Raw genomic sequence first — 19,968 nt, forward strand, 5'->3', positions numbered from 1 at the left:
AACCGTTCTCGAACTTAAACTATGATTTTAGAGTAACCGGTGGTGTTCCGCGAAACTCTCTATGCCTATAGCTAAGAATAACCGGAGAAGTCGAGAGATCTTTAACTTAAACATGCATTATTATCAAGTTTGATTAGTTCACCTAGTATCTAAACCAGAGTCGTTGTATGAGCCTACATGTTCTTTCTTAAATGCCTAGGCTCATCTATGATAGATCAAATAGCAAGTACCTATGGTGGGCATACCTATCATCTAATATCAAGTTCTAGTTAACTACTCTAAAACTAGCATTAAGATTAATCAAGATGAAGAATCCTACAGATAACCTAGCAAGGGGGCAATCTACTAAATCATCTAAATCCCTAATGATAAACCCTAAACCTAACAAGTGGATTACTCAAACATGATCAAAGAAACACAAATCATATTCCGAATAAGAAATTAATGATGAAAATAACAAGAGAAGAGAGTAAGAAAGATCCAAAAGGGATTTTCCACAGGGTTTAGCTCCCAAAGTACAAAAGAGATCCAGGGAATAGCCTCCCAAAGTACAAAAGAGATCCAGGGAATAGCCTCCCAAAGCTTAGGGTCTAAAACAATGACCTAAAAACTATATATATGTCTTAAAAACGTGATGGACCTTAATTAAACATAGGAGAAAGTTCAGGGCCGAATTTGGAAATCTTCAAAACATCAATAAGTTGCGTCTCGAAATTGCCGTCAGGTATTGGTGTCGCTCGACACCAGGGGTGGTGTCGTTCGACACCTACGTGCATTTTCGTCCCGGATTGCTTATGCTGTTGATCACTAGAATGTTCCATAATCTCCAAATACATCCCAAACATGTAAAGACCAGAAAAGGACTAGAAAAGACTTTAGAAATAACAATTAGACTCTAAAACCTATACCTAAATCATAGCTAAAATCAGTAAAAATAGGGTTATATCAGAGCTCAACCGAAGAATTCAAGCTTGAGGGACGAATTCAGATTCTGATCAAGGCAAAAGTGTCGACTGACACTCTCTTGGTATTGATCGAAACCGTTCGCGGCCCAACAAGAAATCTGACGGTTTGAAGTTTTGAAGTTTCTAGAATTTACCTCGAAAGATTTCCTTATTTGCATTGTTAGTCTCTGCACTTTTTTAGAAACTTATATATATTTTTAAGGTCATTGTTTAGACCGAACCTTTATACACTTTTTGAAACCTTATTTTAAGTTTCATTAGAGATTTCAAAACTCTATAGAGAGAAGATCTTTTCTAAACTCTATTCTTTTTTTTTATTTCTTTATGCAATCTTATTCAAACATGTTTTCTGTTTCTATGATCATGTCTGAGTAATCTACTTTTTGGATTTAGGGTTTCTCACTAGGGATCTAGATGATATAGTAGATTAACAACCTGTTAGGATCTTTAGAGTTTTCCATCTTGATTGTTCTTAATGTTAGTTCTAGAGTAGCTAACTAGAACTTGATCTTAGGTAATAGGTAGCATTTGAGAAGGCATCTATTATATGAACTATCATAGATGGGCTAGAGTATTTAAATACATATAGCTTTGGTTTTTATACTTCGATGAACTTATCAAACATGATCTTACTGCATGTTTTGCGATTAGGGGTTTGCAACAAGAGTTGGGATCCCTAGTTGGTCGATCATATATTAGTGATTTGAGTTTTAGATTGGTTCGATAAAAATCATGATCATAGCTAAATCTATTAGTCGTCTATTTCTTGAGAATATCCTTAAACATGACGTTTTAATCATCTGAATTTACTTCAATCTATCTGTTGCATGCTTGCTTGTTTTCTTTTACTTTTAATACCTATTGATTTAGCTTAATTTCCATACTATCACCTTCTGTGTGAACAAAAAAACTTTGTGAATTCGATCCTAAAGTAGTACAACTGAACTCTTATTTGAGAGAGTGCTTGAGGTTAGTTTGAGCCTTATCAAGGTGGACAACAAACCACTGCGGATCAACTATATTTGAATGTAAAAGCGATCCGTGGTTGGCTCGTGGCAGTTTTCTTTTATATATTTTTGAGTCTACACCACTATGTACATAGACTTTCTCGTACCTTGATTGTTGTTTGAAGCTAATTGCTTGATATTTTTTTTCGTGAGCAAATTATTTAGCTATACAAAGATAAAAGAATAACTCCCTTTTATTAGTTTAGGAATATCACTCAAAACCTAAACTCTCTTAATCTCTCAAAACTCTTGAGGAATACCACACCTTGGCATCTCTCTTATATAAGAAAAGAACTAGACCATTTCCTAATCCTTTTAGGAAAACACACATATAATTATTTAGGCAAACTTCCTAAATACAAAAGTCTAATTCTAATCCTAATCTCTTTAGCTTATAACTCAAGCTTTCTTCAAGCTTACTTCAACATTCTCCCCTTTAAGCTTGAACTCAACCTCTTTCAAATCTTGTACTCAAATAAAAATTCTCATTTCCTTGAACTTGATCCTTCCAAGGGCTTTAGTTAGGATATCAGCCTTTTTCTCGTCTCCGGAAACGTGTTCTACGTCCACTAGCTCATTCTCAACACACTCTCGAATAAAATGATATCTCTTCTTGATATGTTTGCTTCGTCCGTGAAATACGAGGTTCTTGGCGAGAGCTATCGCGGACTTGGTATCGATTCAGAGTGTCACTTTCTCACATGTTTCTCCGGTAAATTCACTAAGAAGATCTTGAAGCCATAGTGATTGCTTTGTATACGCTTCACACGACGAAAGAGCTACCGTATATTGCTTTTGTGTGCACCAAGTAATCAGACATTCATGCAGGTAAAAGAGTTGCCCAGTTGTGCTTTTCCCGTCATCTTCATCCACGTTATGGCTGCTATCACTATAGCCTACAAGATCTTTTTCAGTCCCACGAGCAAACTCCAAGCCGTATTCTTATGTTCCCTTTAAGTACCTGAGAATCTGTTTGAGTGCTGCACCATTAGATTCCTTATGTTCCTGCATATATCTGCTTAGTACACCAACAGAAAAAGAGAGATCAGGTCGCGTATGAAGCAAGTAACGAAGACACCCAATGCTTCTCCGATATTCTTTTCCGTCAATATCTTTCTCATTGTGTGCCGTAGATAATTTCAACCCCAAGGCCATTGGTGTGTGAACAACATTACATTCCTCCATCTTGGTTTCTTCTAGGATCTTTCTCGCATATCTCTCTTGCTTTAAGGTAATACCTTTGTCATGTTGCAATACTTCAATACCAAGATAATAAGTTAGCATCCCAATATCACTCATTTCAAATTTGGATTCCATTCCGTTCTTGAAATCGAGTATCATACTTAAACTTGAACCTCTGACAAGAAGATCATCCACATAAACCGCTACAAGAAGAAGGTGCTCATTTTCTTGCTTCTGATACAAGGAGAGCTCTTTCGAACACTTAACAAACTCCAATTCGTTAAGTATTTTGTTTAACTTGTTGTTCCACGCCCTTGGTGCTTGCCTTAAACCATATAGTGCTTTGTTTAGCTTGTAAACCTTTTCTTCACTGTCTTTAACTACAAATCCTTCTGGTTGAGCAACGTGTACGATCTCCTTTAATTCACCATGTAGGAATGCGGTTTTTACATCAAGATGATGCACCTTCCAACCATTTGAAGCTGCCAAAGCTATGATGAAACAGATTGTTTAGATGCGTGCAACAGGGGCAAACACTTCATCAAAATCTACACCATGTCTTTGGACATAGCCTTCCGCTACAAGTCTTGCCTTTGAACTTATTTATACTTCTGTCTGAGTTTTGTTTGATCTCAAAGACCCACTTTAATCCAATTAGCTTAGCTCCGACGGGAAGATCAACTAGATTCTATGTATTGTTTCTTTCAATAGATGAAATTTCTTCTTTTCACGCTTCTATCCATTCTTTTGACTCTTTTGCTTCATTGTAATCCCAAGGCTTTTCATTTAACATCATCAAGAGATACTCACTTTCAATATTAGCGAGCAAGACGTAGTCCTCCAAGTATTTTGGCTTTGAAACTTGTTGTTGTGATACTCTTAGTTGGGGCTGGATTATTTGCACTTGTTGGACAATATTCTCACTTTCAGTACTAGGAGAATTGTTCTCTTGCTATGAGTCCTCATCATTCTCGTTTTCATCACACTCTTCTTCTGTTTCTTCTCTACTTCCTTCGTTCTCTCCACCAGCTTCTTCTTCTTCTCTTAGACCATTATTCCCAAACTCTTCAAGGCTGACTTTAAACATGCCAGCATTATCACTGTTTTCACCATTTAAGTTACTCCACTTCCATCTCTTGCTTTCATCGAAGACAACATCTCTACTCACTATTATTCTTCGGTTTGTTGGGCCCAACAAGCGGTATGCTTTTGAGCCAGGCTCGGTTCCTAAGTGTACAAATGTTCGTGATCGGTCATCAAGTTTCTTAAGGTGTGGAGTTTCTATTTTTGCATAGCCTCCAAACACACACAAATGCTCAACGTTTGGTTTTCGGCCTTTGAATACTTCATATGGAGTTTGTGCAACCAATACTCTTGTTCCCACTCTATTTATCAAGTATGTAATGTATCTCACAGCTTCTCCCCATAAGTAGTTAGGTACACTCATATGTTTCAAGAGACTCCTAGTCATCTCCATGAGCGTTCTGTTTCGTCTCTCAACCACCCCGTTTTGCTGCGGAGTGTAAGGCGCAGTCAAGTGTCTTTGTATGCCAGCACTGTCACAGAACGTTCTGAACTCTTGAGATAAGAATTCTCCACCCCTATCTGTTCGGAAAGTCTTAATGGTAGTTCCCAATTTTTGTTCAACCATCATCTTGAATGTCTTGAATTTGTCAAAGGCTTCTCCCTTTTCTTTCAAGAGAATAGACCACATATATCGTGAGTAATCATCAATTAAGACAAAAACATACCTCTTATGTGCAATTAAAACACAAAGGTCTCCATGAATTAATTCAAGCTTTTGTGTTGCTCTATACGGTGGTGCTTGTGGAGAAACCCGCCTTACTTGTTTTCCAAGTAAACATGAAGCACATGTTTCTTTCTCTATCGACATCAATGGCAAGCTTATGACTAATTCTTCTTTAACCATATGCTTCATGATTTCTACACCAATGTGTCCCAACCGTGCATGCCATTTTGTCGAGTCACTCAACACATTTATATGAACACTAGCATTATGGCACCTGCTATGCAGGGACTTAGTTTTAGTATATATTTTAAAAGATAACAAATATCAAATTTAGTTATCTATATACATATATTTGAACAAATATGGATAATAGGAATTAACTCAAGTAACAAACATAATGACTGAATTTATATACGTACAGAGGAAACATAGATTTGGTTGGATATTAGCAGTTTCTCTTGTTAGCCAATAGCCATAAACGATCGGATGCACATACCATTACAATTCCAAAACAATCTTCTCTATTTCCCCCAAAATAAATACATGTGAACTCTAGAAATTTTGAATCACTTATAAATAAAAGTCTGTCAAAGAGATAGACCAAAATATCAATAAGAAATATATGTAAGAGATTTTGTCGTTGAATATATCTGCATTTGTATGCATGTTTAATTACCTTCAATTGCTAATCCAGTTTAAGTATAATTTTGATCCAAATTCCAGCAAATAGTATCTCAAAAGAACAGCAAATAGTATCTCAAAAGAAGAAGAAAAAGAAACTAATTAATTATTTATGTGTTTACGGGATGAAAACAAAAGTATTGTCAGCGAATCCTAATTAAGAGAACGTGGGATTGTGGGTGGAGGAGATGGAGAAATAAACTTTCGAAACATTTTTTTAATTAATTAATTGAGAAAATTCTAAACATGCAAAAATTTGGGGTATTGCTTATGTGTCAAATAGATAGATAGGCAGTTTCTACTAAACTGACTGTTGATTTAGTATTATTAGATATGATATTTGTGTGAGTTTTGTGATTTATGGATCGCATGGGCAATAAAGATTGCCATCATAGAATATTTTGTTGTTCACGTTTCCGAAAAATCGTGGCAGATGAGGATATCATTTTGTTGCTCACATTTCTTCTTTTCTAAAGTTATGATATCAATTTGGATTTTGTTTTCTTTCTAAAGTAGCAAAACCATGTTAATCTACTAATATGGCATTTGCTAAAACCACATAGTCACAGGTCTTTTTTTTCTTTTTTTGGTAAAAGGTTAAGTTTTATATCATTTTTGATTTTTGACAGAATTACAGAGATTACATGAAACAGATTAAAGCAATCTACAGAAAATAAATACAACATTACTACTCAAATTGTTTCGGATCGCTTCTAAGCGTTCAAGACCAAGTTACGAGATGAAACACCGATTCCGAACTCGCGAAACTCGGAAATTCGCGTGGTTGCCACAGAGCCGAAGCACTGGAATCCTCATCTTAGTTGCCACGAGCTAAACTACTCGAGGCCCATCCACAAAACCTCGATATAGAAGCCTACAACTTCTCCGAAAACTAACGCAAAAACGTACAAGCAACCATGGACTTCTACACTAACACAAGTGTTAGCGACACCACTTAGACCTATTCGCCGCCTCTATTCATACTCGGATAACCTAGTCAATGCACCTAGAAGCTCACCTACACAAAAAGAACCGACACCAACAACACCTTCAACAACAATACTCCACCTTAATGCAACTAGCGACAACGTATCAGGGAGAATGACAAATGGCCACGGAGAAGCCATAACCATGATTGAAGAAGCTGCCACCTTCCACAGTCCACCAATGGAGGAGACACGATGACCACCAAAACAAGAAACCGCAAAGTATCTAACCGCAACGAACAAACCAAACAAGCCACAAGATAACTCCAGGCTTGCCTCCAAAAGAGATGCCCACTGGATCCAAATACACCACCACCAGAGCTGGAGAAAAATAAGGGAAGAGAGACCCGAGAAGAGGAGAACCGACTCACCGAGCACTCAACGTAGAGCACATCCCACAAAAGGAAACGACGATTTTCAAGAAACGGTGATGCACCACCAGTAACTCAAAAAGGAGAATGGTCCCGCCGCTAGGAGCTACACCGTTGTACCTATCGCCTCACCAGAGCCACAACCAGAACCGACGAGGGACACTCACACAAGGACAGATCGGAAGCCAAACTCGTCGGAGAAGAAGCTCTGTAACAGCACCGTCCACAAGCGCCAAAAACAAGAGCACACTAAGAGAGCAGGCACACTATCCCTTGCACCGTGCGTCGAACGAAGCCACACGCCGCCTCACCACCAACAAGAGACGAAAAGCCATCCAAGGACAGAGCACTACCAAAGCAACAGAGGAGAGACGGAGATGACCAACAGAGAGAAAAGGGAGAGAGAGAAGCCCTCTCCGGCAACCGGTAAAGGAAACCGTTGCCGGAGAGGCAAAATCAACTATAAAATTAGGTTTTACTCAGTTGCAGAGTTGGAAAGGAGAAGAGGGGCGCATGGTCTGCACGACCTTTGATCTCATCATCAATCGAGTCACGAAAACGAGATTTGTGGTTTGACGTCAAAACGAGATTCTATGGTTTTAGTCACAGGTTCTTGCCAGCCCAAAACCATAGAATCTCGTTTTGACGTCAAACCACAAACCTCGTTTTCATGATTTGTAATGAAGATGCTTTATAAAAAATATACATATGGGAGACAAATATTTGGTTTACTTTTTCTTCCAGGTAAAAAGCAAAATCAAAACGAGATGCAAAAAGAAAAAAAAAAAAAAAAGGAAATAATGAGCAAGCGTTGAAGATCCCGACTCAAGCAAGTTGGTAGTAAAATATTGTTATTATTCATTATTCGTATTAGTAAGGTAAAACTGAACTATGCTTTTTTAGGTAACCTTAAAATTGGATCTGGAACATAGAAAACGAGGTCTCTACATTTTCTCTCATTATCTTATTTTAGATTCTTTATCTATAAAACTCCCACTTGCGTTGATCGTATAGTGGATCTAGACTCTCTATGTCCTATAATCAGTTTTGCTGTTTTGGTGTGGTAAACCGAATTACATAAATTTCATTTTATAATTTATTAATATATATTATATATATTCGGTTTCTTATGCAGTTACAGTACACAAGTGGGAATATCTTTGACGACAAAAAAAAAAAAAAGTGGAAATATCTTTAGAATGCTTTAATCGACCTGGAAATAAAATTTTACCTATTATTAATGCCAATTTTTTTACAAAAGAATTAAAGAGCCCTTTTCTGTTGTGATTAATAAAAGTTAACCAACACACTTCGAGTGATCTTACAAGAAGTTCTTGTTGAATAGAGACACTATGGTTATGTAGCAAAACCACTCCGAACTCCAAAGATAACACATATGTCAGGACCAGGACTTGTCCTGAGCACAGCAAATGTTTTCATTTGCTGTGGCCCAAAATTTAAGTGGCTTATTTTGAAATAAAAGTTTTTATATGTATAAGTCATATAAAGAGTTTCACGAGAAAGAAACATAAATATCAAAATCTAATAAATTTTTATATGGACTGCCTAATTAATAAACAAATCTATTTTTTCATTAATTTTGTATTTATTGTATGATATGTAATAGAAAATTTTAACTCCCATTTTTTATTTTGTTCTAGTCCAATTATTCTCAGGACCAGTCATGGTCAAGACTATACAACTCTGTAACTAGTTAAGAAAGAAATTAGCGATGACTCAATACAAATTCTTGCCAATAGTTCAAGACGCTCTTGAACTTTTTTCAATGTAGATGCTCATATTACAGATATAACTTTGGTCATGTACATATTCAATGGATTGAATGCGAAGTATGAAAACATCATGATTGTTAAATATTAAACACCGCCATTTGTCACTAGGTCGAACTTGCTTCTCCAAGAATATCATCTCCAACACAAAGAAAGCTTGAGTCACGCGAGTCATGCTTCATCACCAAATCTTTTAGCAGTGTTACTCAAACAAATGTTCGTTGTTAAGACAACCAATCTCAATACAACCACTGTCCTGAAAGTCGAAGAAAATATTACGAAGGGAGAAACTGAGAACACCACAATGACCAATTTTGCAACAACCATAATTATAGAAACCCTCTATTAGAATATATCCCACATCGAGACTTTAATAATTTGTGGAGCAATATATAAGTATGTGGTAAATCTCTACTCTTGAGTTACCTTTTGAGTATTAGTTAGGCTCATACTAATATGGTATCAGAGCCTATAGTTTCAATGTGTCTCGATTGTGGACCACCCGTGGATGTGAAGTTCCACAAACTTCACGCTTCAGATGTCCAGTCCTGAGCGTGAGGGAGGTATGTTAGAATATGTCCCACATCGAGACTTTAATAATTTGTCGAGCAATAAATAAGTATATGGTAAACCTCCACTTTTAAGCTAGCTTTTGGGTGTGAGTTAGGCCCATACTGATACTCTCAGTCTCTCATTACATTAAATTTTACTTAGTTTTTGTATCCAATATATTTAAAGTTTATATCCAAGAGATCACTAAACTCAAGGAAAATTTAACAACTAGAAAATTATTAGACCTTATCATGAATTCTTTCCAGCCTCAGTAATAAAACAAATGTCGTTACAGAGAGTCAATTTTTGAACTGGTTTTAGATTTTGCTCATACATCCAATACAATGACCTTCACATGTCCTAGTGATGACATGTGATATAAGTCACTGAGTCTCACATCCACGCAATCTAAATTATTTCTTTAATTCTAGCATAAAGATCCTATCCTGGTTACCAATGGGTTTCAAATACCCAACTGTTGTTTGAACTGTCAAAATAGTGTCATCCTTTAGATCCCTAAATAAATATAATGGATGGACTACTCGACCGTTAAAAAATTCAATAGATAAATCGAACCATATTCGATCCGAATTACCTTTTGTTATCTTAAGCTTTTTTTTTGTTTTTTTTTTTGGCATTTTGGACCTTTAAATTTAACAAATAATCATACTTATAAATTATCTAAGAACAAAGTTGTTATAGTTAAATCATTTATGAGTAGTAAACATATTCATGACAATGATGTAGAAATATTTATACATACTCAATGTAATAAGTGAAATAAAAATTCATTCAAGATCAAGAAAAATTAAAATATGAATGGAGAATCCAATACCAACTAGATTAAAGAACAAGGTTGTAAAACGATTCATGAGTAGTGTCACATTCATGAAATTAATATATAAAATTTTACATTGACAGAAAAAATATAAAAATTAAAAAACAATAAGGAATTTAAAAAATATATACTCAACATGTAATATATATATGTAAAATAAAATCACACTAAAATGGTATCCTCGATTGTATAGAAACTTCCAAATTTCTAAACGGATGCAATAAGAACTTACATATTCTCTTTCATTAGTCATTTATTGGCCAGATTTATTAAAAAAAGTTTTACTCAATGACCAAGGATTAGAGTTAAAGATAATATAGATTATTACATATATTATTCGAAAAAATATACGCATGTCCGACTTTTTAAACCTCAAAAATATCAAAACCAGAAAAGATGATACCACACAAAAAAACAATAAAATAATAAGTGGAAGAGATATCATCGGACAACAGTACAAGTACAGCACCAGCTCTGCCAAAAGCCAAAACCATTTGTCAATTACAGAAAGATACTATTGTTTGCAATTACTAAATTACCCCTCGGACTTTACAAAAGCATCTCTAACTTATCCACGTGTCAGTCATCTATTGATTGTTTCAATACCACCTTGTATTAACGCCCCACGATTCGTGGTTGGGTACACCTGATAGTCCGAGGATATTTAAATCTCACGCGCTCGTGTCTATAATTCGACTGTACTCGCTTTTCTTGTCGTGATTTTAGCAATTTACGAAGTCAAATGTTTGACTCAATCAGACTTGCGCATAAGAGAGCGAGTATAAATGTTTACTATACTCACGCAAGTGGGGCTTTATTGAAACTACTCTTTTGTAATAAAACCAGCAGTGGTTTTGTTCTGAATCCGCTCTCTTGCCATATATACCACAAACAGAAACCACAGAAGATATCTTTTGAGAAGGAAAAAAAAAAAGAAGCTTCTCCTCTTCCTCTGCCTTCTTCTTTCCATTTATTGCAAACCCTGATCAAGTAAGTCAAATCTTCACGAACACATATGTATATAAATTCAATCCAAGAAACTAGGAGAAATCTATGAAAGAGGACAAATCTAAGTCAAGTTTGAATCAGGAAGATTATCTAGATTTGATCATTTTGACATTTACGATGTGCTTACTTATTCTTGATAAACTTTGATGCAGTTGGTTTTGGTGTTAGTCTTTTGGGGAGAGAGATGGGGAGAGGGAAGATAGTTATACGAAGGATCGATAACTCTACAAGTAGACAAGTGACTTTCTCCAAGAGAAGGAGTGGTTTGCTTAAGAAAGCTAAAGAGTTATCGATCCTTTGTGATGCAGAAGTTGGTGTTATCATATTCTCTAGCACCGGAAAGCTCTACGACTACGCAAGCAATTCAAGGTTAGCTTCTTTACTTCCTTAGTACAAGTCAATGAAGTAATTTTGCATTTGTCTTGCCTGTTAGATTCCTCAGTTCTCTTGATCCCAAGACATGTGTGTGTATATACAATTGTCACTAATGATAATGTCTCATCGTTACACACTTTTTGTCTCTCTCTCTTTTTTTTTTTGTCTAAGTATTAGTTTCTCGATAGGGTTATAGCACATGTTTAGCTATTTTGAACGATGATTTTTGATGTTTGTTTCTCCTTCGTTTTTTCAAATCAAACTTAAATTATTATATATCTTTAGATAGGCTTTAGTTTATCTTACACACATTGATTTGAATACAGACGATATATCCATGTAAGACTTGCATAGCAAATTATGATTTGAACATTCTTAACTTCAAATTATTTTATTTCCCTCATAGCTTTCGATAAGTATATGCACGTGTATCTATGTTTGTTGCAAGTGCATCAAGATAAATGGTTACTGATTTATGCCTTGCTAAGTGTTCAATTATAGAAAGAACATGAACCAGTACTATATACAGATCAAAAAAATTATTTCTACTTCTTCACTATGTGATGTATACAGACTATATTGATTAGAATTGTTTGTATTTTACTCTATCTACATTTTCACCTTTTATTATAATTGATTTGAATTCGTAATATGTCACATATATGTGACCATGTGCTATTTGATAAAATTTGAACTTGAAAAGATTAGTTTGTGGTTTTCTTTCATATAATATAGAACAAAAAGCATTTGATTCTGTGTTTTAACAAGTGTTTAAAAAAATACATTTTCCAATTTTGTATAAGCTAAGTATGTAATGTAAGTACATAATTAAAGAAAAGACATTCATGCGCATTTCCCTGAAATTTCTGTCTAAAAAATATATATGTCTCTAATATTTATACTTCAAAAATCTGTAAGATATATATATTTCATTCATCACTATATTTTATGTCCCTGATATTATTCTTTCATTATATTTATTTCCCTCATAGCTTTCTTATATATATATTCAATTTGTATATATATTTCAAAAATATTAGAGACATATATATGCTAAAATGAAAGATTCATCTACTTTTACAGTAAATAAAAAACAGGAGAAAAACATTCATCTGAAATCTAAATATTTAACAACAATTTATAAGAAATATATATGTCTCTAATATTTTGGAAGGTAAATGAATTGAATTAAATGTATGTAGTTTTTTCATTCTTTTGTTTTGATGATCATACTTCATTCATCATTTAAATATAAAATTAGTAGTCAAAATGTTTGTGTGAAATCTAAGATAATAAGAAAGGAATGAAAGAATTCCTTTTGCTCGAAACCACCTTTTGGAGAAGGTCAAGGAGCGAAGCGAAACTAACCTATTGTGGGTTGATTTATCGATCAATAAAACGAGTAAGAGGGAAGATGCTGGAGCATGGATTCCCAATCTAGATAATGAAATTTGTTCTAATCACCCACAATGTCGTCGGTACAAACCGTGAACGTGTACGGACAAAAAAGAATAGATTGTCCACTTCTTTCTCTTAAGTTAATACCTTCTTGTGTGTGTGTGTGTGTGTGGTGTTTGTACACTTAGTTTCTCTTATGTGTAGACTTCCGTGCAGGTACTTACAAAAATATCGAAATATTTTAGTAAGTCTAAAATAGAATGAATTTTGTAAATGGCTATATATGCGGAGACTTATTTACGATATATATATGGTGGTAGAATTGTAAGTAAGTTTGATGTATTTTGGCTTGTGTCTGAAATATACAAAATAACATGTTATTTTCTTAAAACACTTGCATCTTTCATGTCATACGTTGCTTTTACATCCGTACTTACTTTTTTTGTTAGTAATATTACGATATTTCTATATATGTTCGAACTATTGTTGTAGCCTTGTAGGTGCTCAAACGATATAGGTAGACAAACTTCATGCATATACTGGAATTGGCATTGTAAAACTTGTATCTATCTTATATAATTGATATCAAAATTCACAAATTTTAAAAAATAATTCAAACGACAAATTTGAGTTACTTAAGTTATATTACTTACTGTTGTCTGTTGAGTTAATTTTAATATGTTAATTAATGTATGATTAATAACATTGTTATCTTTTCGAACCTGAATAGTATGAAAACAATCATTGAGCGGTACAACAGAGTAAAAGAGGAGCAGCATCAACTTCTGAATCATGCCTCAGAGATAAAGGTATTCATAGTAAAGATTTTTACCTTTTTCTCTAAATTATAATTTATCTCATTAGGATGATAAACTTCTGAATGAACCCACATTCTTTTTAGGTTTTTCAAATGATTGTTTTTCTGTTTTTTTTTTATAATTAAATAAATTTATTAATTAAATGGAAGATTTTTTTAAATAGCGTTCTGAAAACATTTATAAAACATACATAAAAGAAACTAACCAAATAATTTTTGATTTAATAATTGATGCTTTCAAATTTGTAACTGAAAACAAAAATTGATGATTTCAATTTTTTTTAAATATAATATTAAATTATTTTTAAAAAATAAATAAACGTTTATACATATGAATGCAAAAAACTTTTTTAAAAAATCAAATAGATACTATCGACAGTGTTATCTCGTCGAAGCAAACCACGTTTGGATCCCGCCTTTGTATTTCTCACAACCCCCTCTCCTTGTTGTGAGCTTAATCGGTTCTTGATGTTTCTATGCTATATATCTAGAATCTTCTTAATATCGGTTTAACTGTTTCGAATAACTACATAAGCTCTGATTTTTTGCTACAAAAATGAAAAATCGTTTTTAGTTTATAAAATTAATATTAATAAAAACTATATTTTTTAATTGTAACAAAGAGGCTGATATATACGGTATCAAAGCAATCAAAAGAAAAATACAATTTCTTTGACCATATTAGCTGTAGCCTGTAGTTATGATAATTAGTTTAAGGTAACAAATTTATTGTCTTACTGATCTAAATGCTTGCACGAACATACCAAGATTAATATAATGGTTTAAAGAGCCATCATCTCGAATATGGACATATTATGGATAACAATTGCTCATTTTAGAAAAAACAAGGGACCTTAATTAGTACATAAGATAAATGGACAAATGCTTTGCTAATTGGTTTTGAGTTGAAAGCTTATATCATAATATTTTATATAAATAAAGTCTCATAATTTCAATTTAGTTAGTTTTAATCTTTCCCATTTTCTGCTACATAATCAACCTATTTTGAAACCCTAAAAACTTCTATATTTCTAGAAGTATCTAAATAGTTTGTGATTTGTGAGTTGATGATCATTAACGAGATTGTTTCTATTTTTTAAAAAGCTTAGCTTATAATGATTGCTAATTAAATTAATCGAACATCTACACATATGATCGTCCATGAGTCTAAGAACATGAAGCTCTGGTTTGAGGCAACCAATATATAGTTGTTATGACTAGGGCCACTTTAATATATTCATTTACATTCACATCATTAGTTTTCTCTTTATGTTATCAGTTTTGGCAAAGAGAGGTTGCAAGTTTGCAGCAGCAGCTCCAATATCTACAAGAATGCCACAGGTAAGAGCTATTGCACATGTCAAAACAGAAACTGAGTATTATAAGATACAATATACTAATCTAATCTCGCTACTTATTTACAAAAACTATCAATTATATATAAGAAATTGCAAGTAAAAACAAATAGATTTTGACCGAAGAGCTAGCATGTTAAACAAATTATATTTCACTCCCAAATGCATTATAAAATTAACCTATAATACTATGAAGGAAACTAGTGGGAGAGGAACTTTCTGGAATGAATGCTAACGACCTACAAAACCTTGAAGACCAGCTAGTAACAAGTCTAAAAGGTGTTCGTCTCAAAAAGGTATGGTTTTAAGGAACATTTTATACAAACATATTTTGGACAAAGATTATTGGTGCCTCTCTTTCACTGCCATACTATTTGGACAACTAATTATTCTCTTTTGTAGGATCAACTTATGACAAATGAAATCAGAGAACTTAATCGTAAGGTTTGTTAGCCAAATAATCAAAATATGTTCTTTTGGGGTTAATAAGAAGATTGACAATGTTTGATGATTTTTTTTTTTCATCTTTAAACCAACAATGTTTGATTCTATTACAGGGACAAATCATCCAAAAAGAGAATCACGAGCTACAAAATATTGTAGATATAATGCGTAAGGAAAATATTAAATTGCAAAAGAAGGTGACACAAATGCTTTTATTTAGATAAAAAAAAAATGTTTATGTAGAAACATTTCTTGATCATGTTAACCTAATTAAACACTTGTCGTGGCCAACAGGTTCATGGAAGAACAAATGCGATTGAAGGCAATTCAAGTGTAGATCCAATAAGCAATGGAACCACAACATATGCACCACCGCAACTTCAACTCATACAACTACAACCAGCTCCTAGAGAAAAATCAATCAGACTAGGGTAAGTTTTCTCACTCAACCAGTAAATCTATAAACTAAGCTTATAGACTTATAGTTCTTAATTTTATAGAATATGTCTGAATCTTTGAATTAGGCTACAACTTTCCTAGCAAAACATGTGGGACATCGAACAATATACGAAAAGAGTTTGTATGTCATCTTCAGTAACAACCAAGCTGGATCATTTCATTCTTGGTTATGTAATTCTGTTTACTACTTTGGAGTTTAATATGTATATGACAAGTTTCTCTTTGTCAAGTTACTTGTGTATGTACATCATAAAATAATGATGTGATGTGAGTGCCGAACATACTAGACATCATTTTACCGTGTGTTTTTTTCGGGTACATTAAATCTACAAAATCCAGTCTAATTGGCATTTTTATACAAAGTGAACAAATAGAGATTGATGTATGAGAAGAAGTTTCTTGTCCTTATTCACAGTAGCCTTTACATTGTTATATAGGTAAGAGACGATATCTACTTTCCTAAAGAGATACAAATCAAAATCAATTCACAGTAAATGTGATTGATATTGGAGCGTATCACATTGATACGTTAGGATACGCTATTACCCCCTCCCAAGCTGGTGCGTGGAGATCAAGAATGCCCAGCTTGCTGCGAAATAGCTCATATGCTTGTCGTCCTAACGGTTTCGTAAAAATGTCGGCTAGCTGTTGAGTTGTGGAAACATGATGTGGAGACATGGTTCCTTTTTGTATTTCACACGAACAACATGACAGTCATTCTCGATGTGCTTGGTACGTTCATGAAAGACTGGATTAGTACTTATGTAGATCGCTGCTTTGCTATCACAGAAAATGTTCATCGGTTGATCATGACGAACACCCATTGATAGAAGTACCTTCTTTATCCATAATAGTTCATCTCGAAGATGAGATATTGCTCTGTATTCAGCCTCCGCGGATTACTTGCTCACCGTGTCTTGTTTCTTCGTCTTCCATGATATTGGAGATTGTCCCAACTGAACAAAATACCCCGTCACTGAACGACGAGTAATAGGACAGCTCGACCAGTCGGAATCACACCACCCATTAACCTTAAAATCATTGGCAGAACTCAAGAGGATTCCTTGACCAGCGGTACCTTTAATGTAGCGAACAACATGCAAAGCTGTGTGCCAATGATCTTCACGCGGCTGTTGCATAAACTGCGCCAGAGTATGAACACAAAAAGCTAAATCAGGTCGAGTGGTTGCCAAGTAGATAAACCGACCTATTAAGCGGCGATATGGAGACGGATCGACCAACAGAGGTGACGTTGATAAAGCAAGTTGGTGATTTTGTTCCAACGGAAATGAGGCAGGCTTGGAGGCTAACATGTCGGTTTCGGTGACAATATCCAAAGCGTATTTTCGTTGGCTCAGATAGAACCCAGATTTGTTGCGAGAGACCTCTATACCCAGAAAGTATTTTAAAGGACCAAGATCTTTCATCTTGAAGCAAGAGGAGAGATAGACCTTAAATTCTTCCAATGATGCGTCATTGTTACCGGTAAGAATCATGTCGTCGACGTATATGAGCAAGCGAATCTGAATACCATCTCTATCAAAGGTGAACAACGAATAATCAGCATGTGTTTGCTGAAACCCATAGTCACGAAGAGATGATGTGAATTTTTCGAACCAACACCTCGGAGCTTGTTTAAGGCCATATATTAACTTTCTTAACCGACAAACTTTCTGCTCATCTTTTGGATAAAAACCAGGTGGTGGTTTCATATACACCTCTTCTTCAAGATCTCCGTGAAGAAAGGCGTTGTAAACGTCCATCTGATAAACCGGCCAATCATTCCCAGCTGCAACCTTTAAAAACAAACGAATCGTACCCATTTTAGCTACTGGAGCAAACGTTTCTCCATAGCCTTCACCTTCAATTTGTTTGTTACCAAGAGCAACCAACCTTGCCTTGTAACGTTCAATCGTGCCGTCCGAATTGTACTTGATCTTGTAGACCCATTTGCTCCCAATGGCTCGTTTCCCAGGTGGAAGATTCTCTAATGTCCATGTTTCGTTTTCTTCTGAAGCACCCACCTCTGTGCCCATAGCTTTCTTCCATCGTTCATTCTCCATAGCTGACTTGAATGATTTGGGCTCAATATTCTCAGTGATAGCCGCTAGATAAACACGATGTGTCTCTGAAAAACGTGTACAAGAGACATAGTTTGCAATGGGATATTGGGTTTTACCAGACTTGTTGAGCAATTTTCCATGTGCCGTATTAACCACATAATTGTTGAGTCTGACAGATGGAATTTTCGGTCTCTTTCCTCGACCCAACAGATTTGATGATGGTGGCACAGGATTCGTGGAGTTAGACGTAGCTTCGAGGGTAGTCAATCCTTGATCGGAATTGTCAGACTGAGTTGTGGAGGTCGGTGGTGACGAAGATGAATCAGAGGAAGTGGACGGAGGCGTCGAGAGACTCGTAGAGGATGAAGAAGCAATGTTTGTATCTGGGCTGGATAATGAAGATGGACTTGAATCAGTTAGTGGGCTTTTGCCCTTATCGGGCCTATCTTCAATTTCAGCTAATGGGTTCATACTGAATGAAGCCCATAACTCTTCTTCTTCTTCGTGTACAGGAGAAGCCGATGATGAAGATGACTTATCAAACGGAAACTGATCTTCGCAGAACACCACATCGCGAGAGATGAAAAACTCCTCTGTTTCGCAATCATATAGCCTCCAACCCTTTTTGCCATATGGATAGCCAACAAACACACACTTTCAACTTCTCGATTCAAACTTGTCTCCCTTATGACCTTGATTATGAGCATAGCACAAGCTCCCAAATACTTTGAGATGTGTATAATCGGGCTCTTTCTTATACAATTTCTCATATGGTGTTAGACCATTCAGAACTGATGAAGGAATACGATTAATTAAATAACCAGCTGTGAGGATACACTCACCCCAAAATTGGATTGGTAAGTGTCCTTGAAAGCGCAATGCTCTTGCCACATTCAGAATGTGTCGGTGTTTGCGTTCGGCTCTTCAATTTTGTTGTGGTGTACCCACACAGGAAGTCTCTTAAAGAATCCCTTGCTGTCGAAAATAGCTTGCCAAACTTGTGAACTCGGTTCCATTATCACTGCGAAAACTCTTTACTCTTGTTGAAAACTGCGTTTCTACCATGGCAATAAAATTCTTTATCCAAGTAGGAGCCTCTGTTTTGTCGTTAAGAAGATGAATCCAAACACTTCTTGAGAAATCATCAACAAGTGTTAAAAAATAGCGAGCTCCACAATGCGAAATTGTTCGGTACGGACCCCACAAATCAGAATGAATCAACTCAAAAGCTTGTGTAGTTTTATTGATACTAATCGGAAAAGGAGATCTAGTTTGCTTGGCGCGGAGACAGACATCACACGCTTTATTCAAAATATCAGAACGAATTGAAACTGTAACATTCTTAAGAGAGCCAACAACTTGTGCACACGGATGTCCCATGCGATGATGCCACAGCTCATATGACTTGTCATCTTGTGTCCTCACCGATGCTGCCAACTCCGTTTTGCAAAAGTAGTAGCACTACAAGAAAACAGTCGTTTTGCGAGGGAAAAATTACTCGCTAATCCCTCGCAAACAGCCATACGCGAGGGACTTGCGAGGAAATCAAGTTCCTCGCAAATCGCTTCTCGCAAATGGTAAAAAGTCGCAATTCCCTCGCAAAACACATCCAACTACAGTTCTAGTACTTCCCTCGCAACTGTTGCGAGAGATTTGCGATTCTTTTCTTTCTGCCTAGCAAGTATTTTGCAACTAATTTCCTGATATAATAAGGCTTGATTAGTGGTTAATTAGACTCTAATTACCTGGTTAATTAGACTCTAATTACCTAGTTAATTAGGATTTGATTAGAGATTATTTTTGCTTCTTAAATAAAGACACAAGAAGAAGAAGAAGCTGAAATTATCATTATCTAAAATGTATACTACAATGCCAATGTTTGAAACCATTTTCTAAAAAGATTACAAGGAAAAAAGAGAAAGACAAT

The 19,968-nt window shown here is 35.1% G+C and overlaps 1 protein-coding gene and 2 pseudogenes across 4 annotated transcripts; 1 reads left to right on the plus strand and 2 right to left on the minus strand.

Annotated features, from left to right (window-relative positions):
- Nucleotides 1–2,410: 2,410 nt before the first annotated feature.
- AT2G14200 lies at nucleotides 2,411–5,172 on the minus strand (annotated as a pseudogene; the record flags this gene model as incomplete). The annotated part of the gene is made up of 1 exon: nucleotides 2,411–5,172.
- Nucleotides 5,173–11,031: 5,859 nt separating this feature from the next.
- AGL44 (AGAMOUS-like 44) lies at nucleotides 11,032–16,337 on the plus strand. Of its 2 annotated transcripts, none has more exons than NM_001335416.1 (9): nucleotides 11,032–11,112; nucleotides 11,283–11,499; nucleotides 13,634–13,712; nucleotides 15,000–15,061; nucleotides 15,272–15,371; nucleotides 15,478–15,519; nucleotides 15,633–15,716; nucleotides 15,814–15,950; nucleotides 16,020–16,337. In NM_001335416.1, the coding sequence occupies exons 2-9, from the start codon at nucleotides 11,315–11,317 to the stop codon at nucleotides 16,036–16,038; spliced, it is 708 nt and encodes a 235-aa protein (NP_001324071.1). In that variant the 5' UTR covers nucleotides 11,032–11,112; nucleotides 11,283–11,314; the 3' UTR covers nucleotides 16,039–16,337. The 2 variants fall into 2 exon arrangements, with proteins under 2 accessions (NP_001324071.1, NP_179033.1); NM_126990.3 differs by having other exon boundaries at nucleotides 16,044–16,337.
- A 196-nt stretch (nucleotides 16,338–16,533) lies between these two features.
- AT2G14220 lies at nucleotides 16,534–19,502 on the minus strand (annotated as a pseudogene; the record flags this gene model as incomplete). The annotated part of the gene is made up of 1 exon: nucleotides 16,534–19,502.
- Between the last annotated feature and the right edge of the window lie 466 nt (nucleotides 19,503–19,968).

Source organism: Arabidopsis thaliana, chromosome 2 (genome assembly GCF_000001735.4).
Source record: "Arabidopsis thaliana chromosome 2, partial sequence".
NCBI lineage: Eukaryota > Viridiplantae > Streptophyta > Magnoliopsida > Brassicales > Brassicaceae > Arabidopsis > Arabidopsis thaliana.

Excerpts from the sequence above, each read along its gene's own strand:
- AGL44 (NM_001335416.1), top strand. The coding sequence starts at position 11,315 with ATGGGGAGAGGGAAGATAGTTATACGAAGGATCGATAACTCTACAAGT. Across the intron at positions 15,062-15,271 it reads TATCTACAAGAATGCCACAG|GAAACTAGTGGGAGAGGAAC; the intron begins GTAAGAGCTATT and ends AATACTATGAAG. Across the intron at positions 15,717-15,813 it reads ATATTAAATTGCAAAAGAAG|GTTCATGGAAGAACAAATGC; the intron begins GTGACACAAATG and ends CGTGGCCAACAG.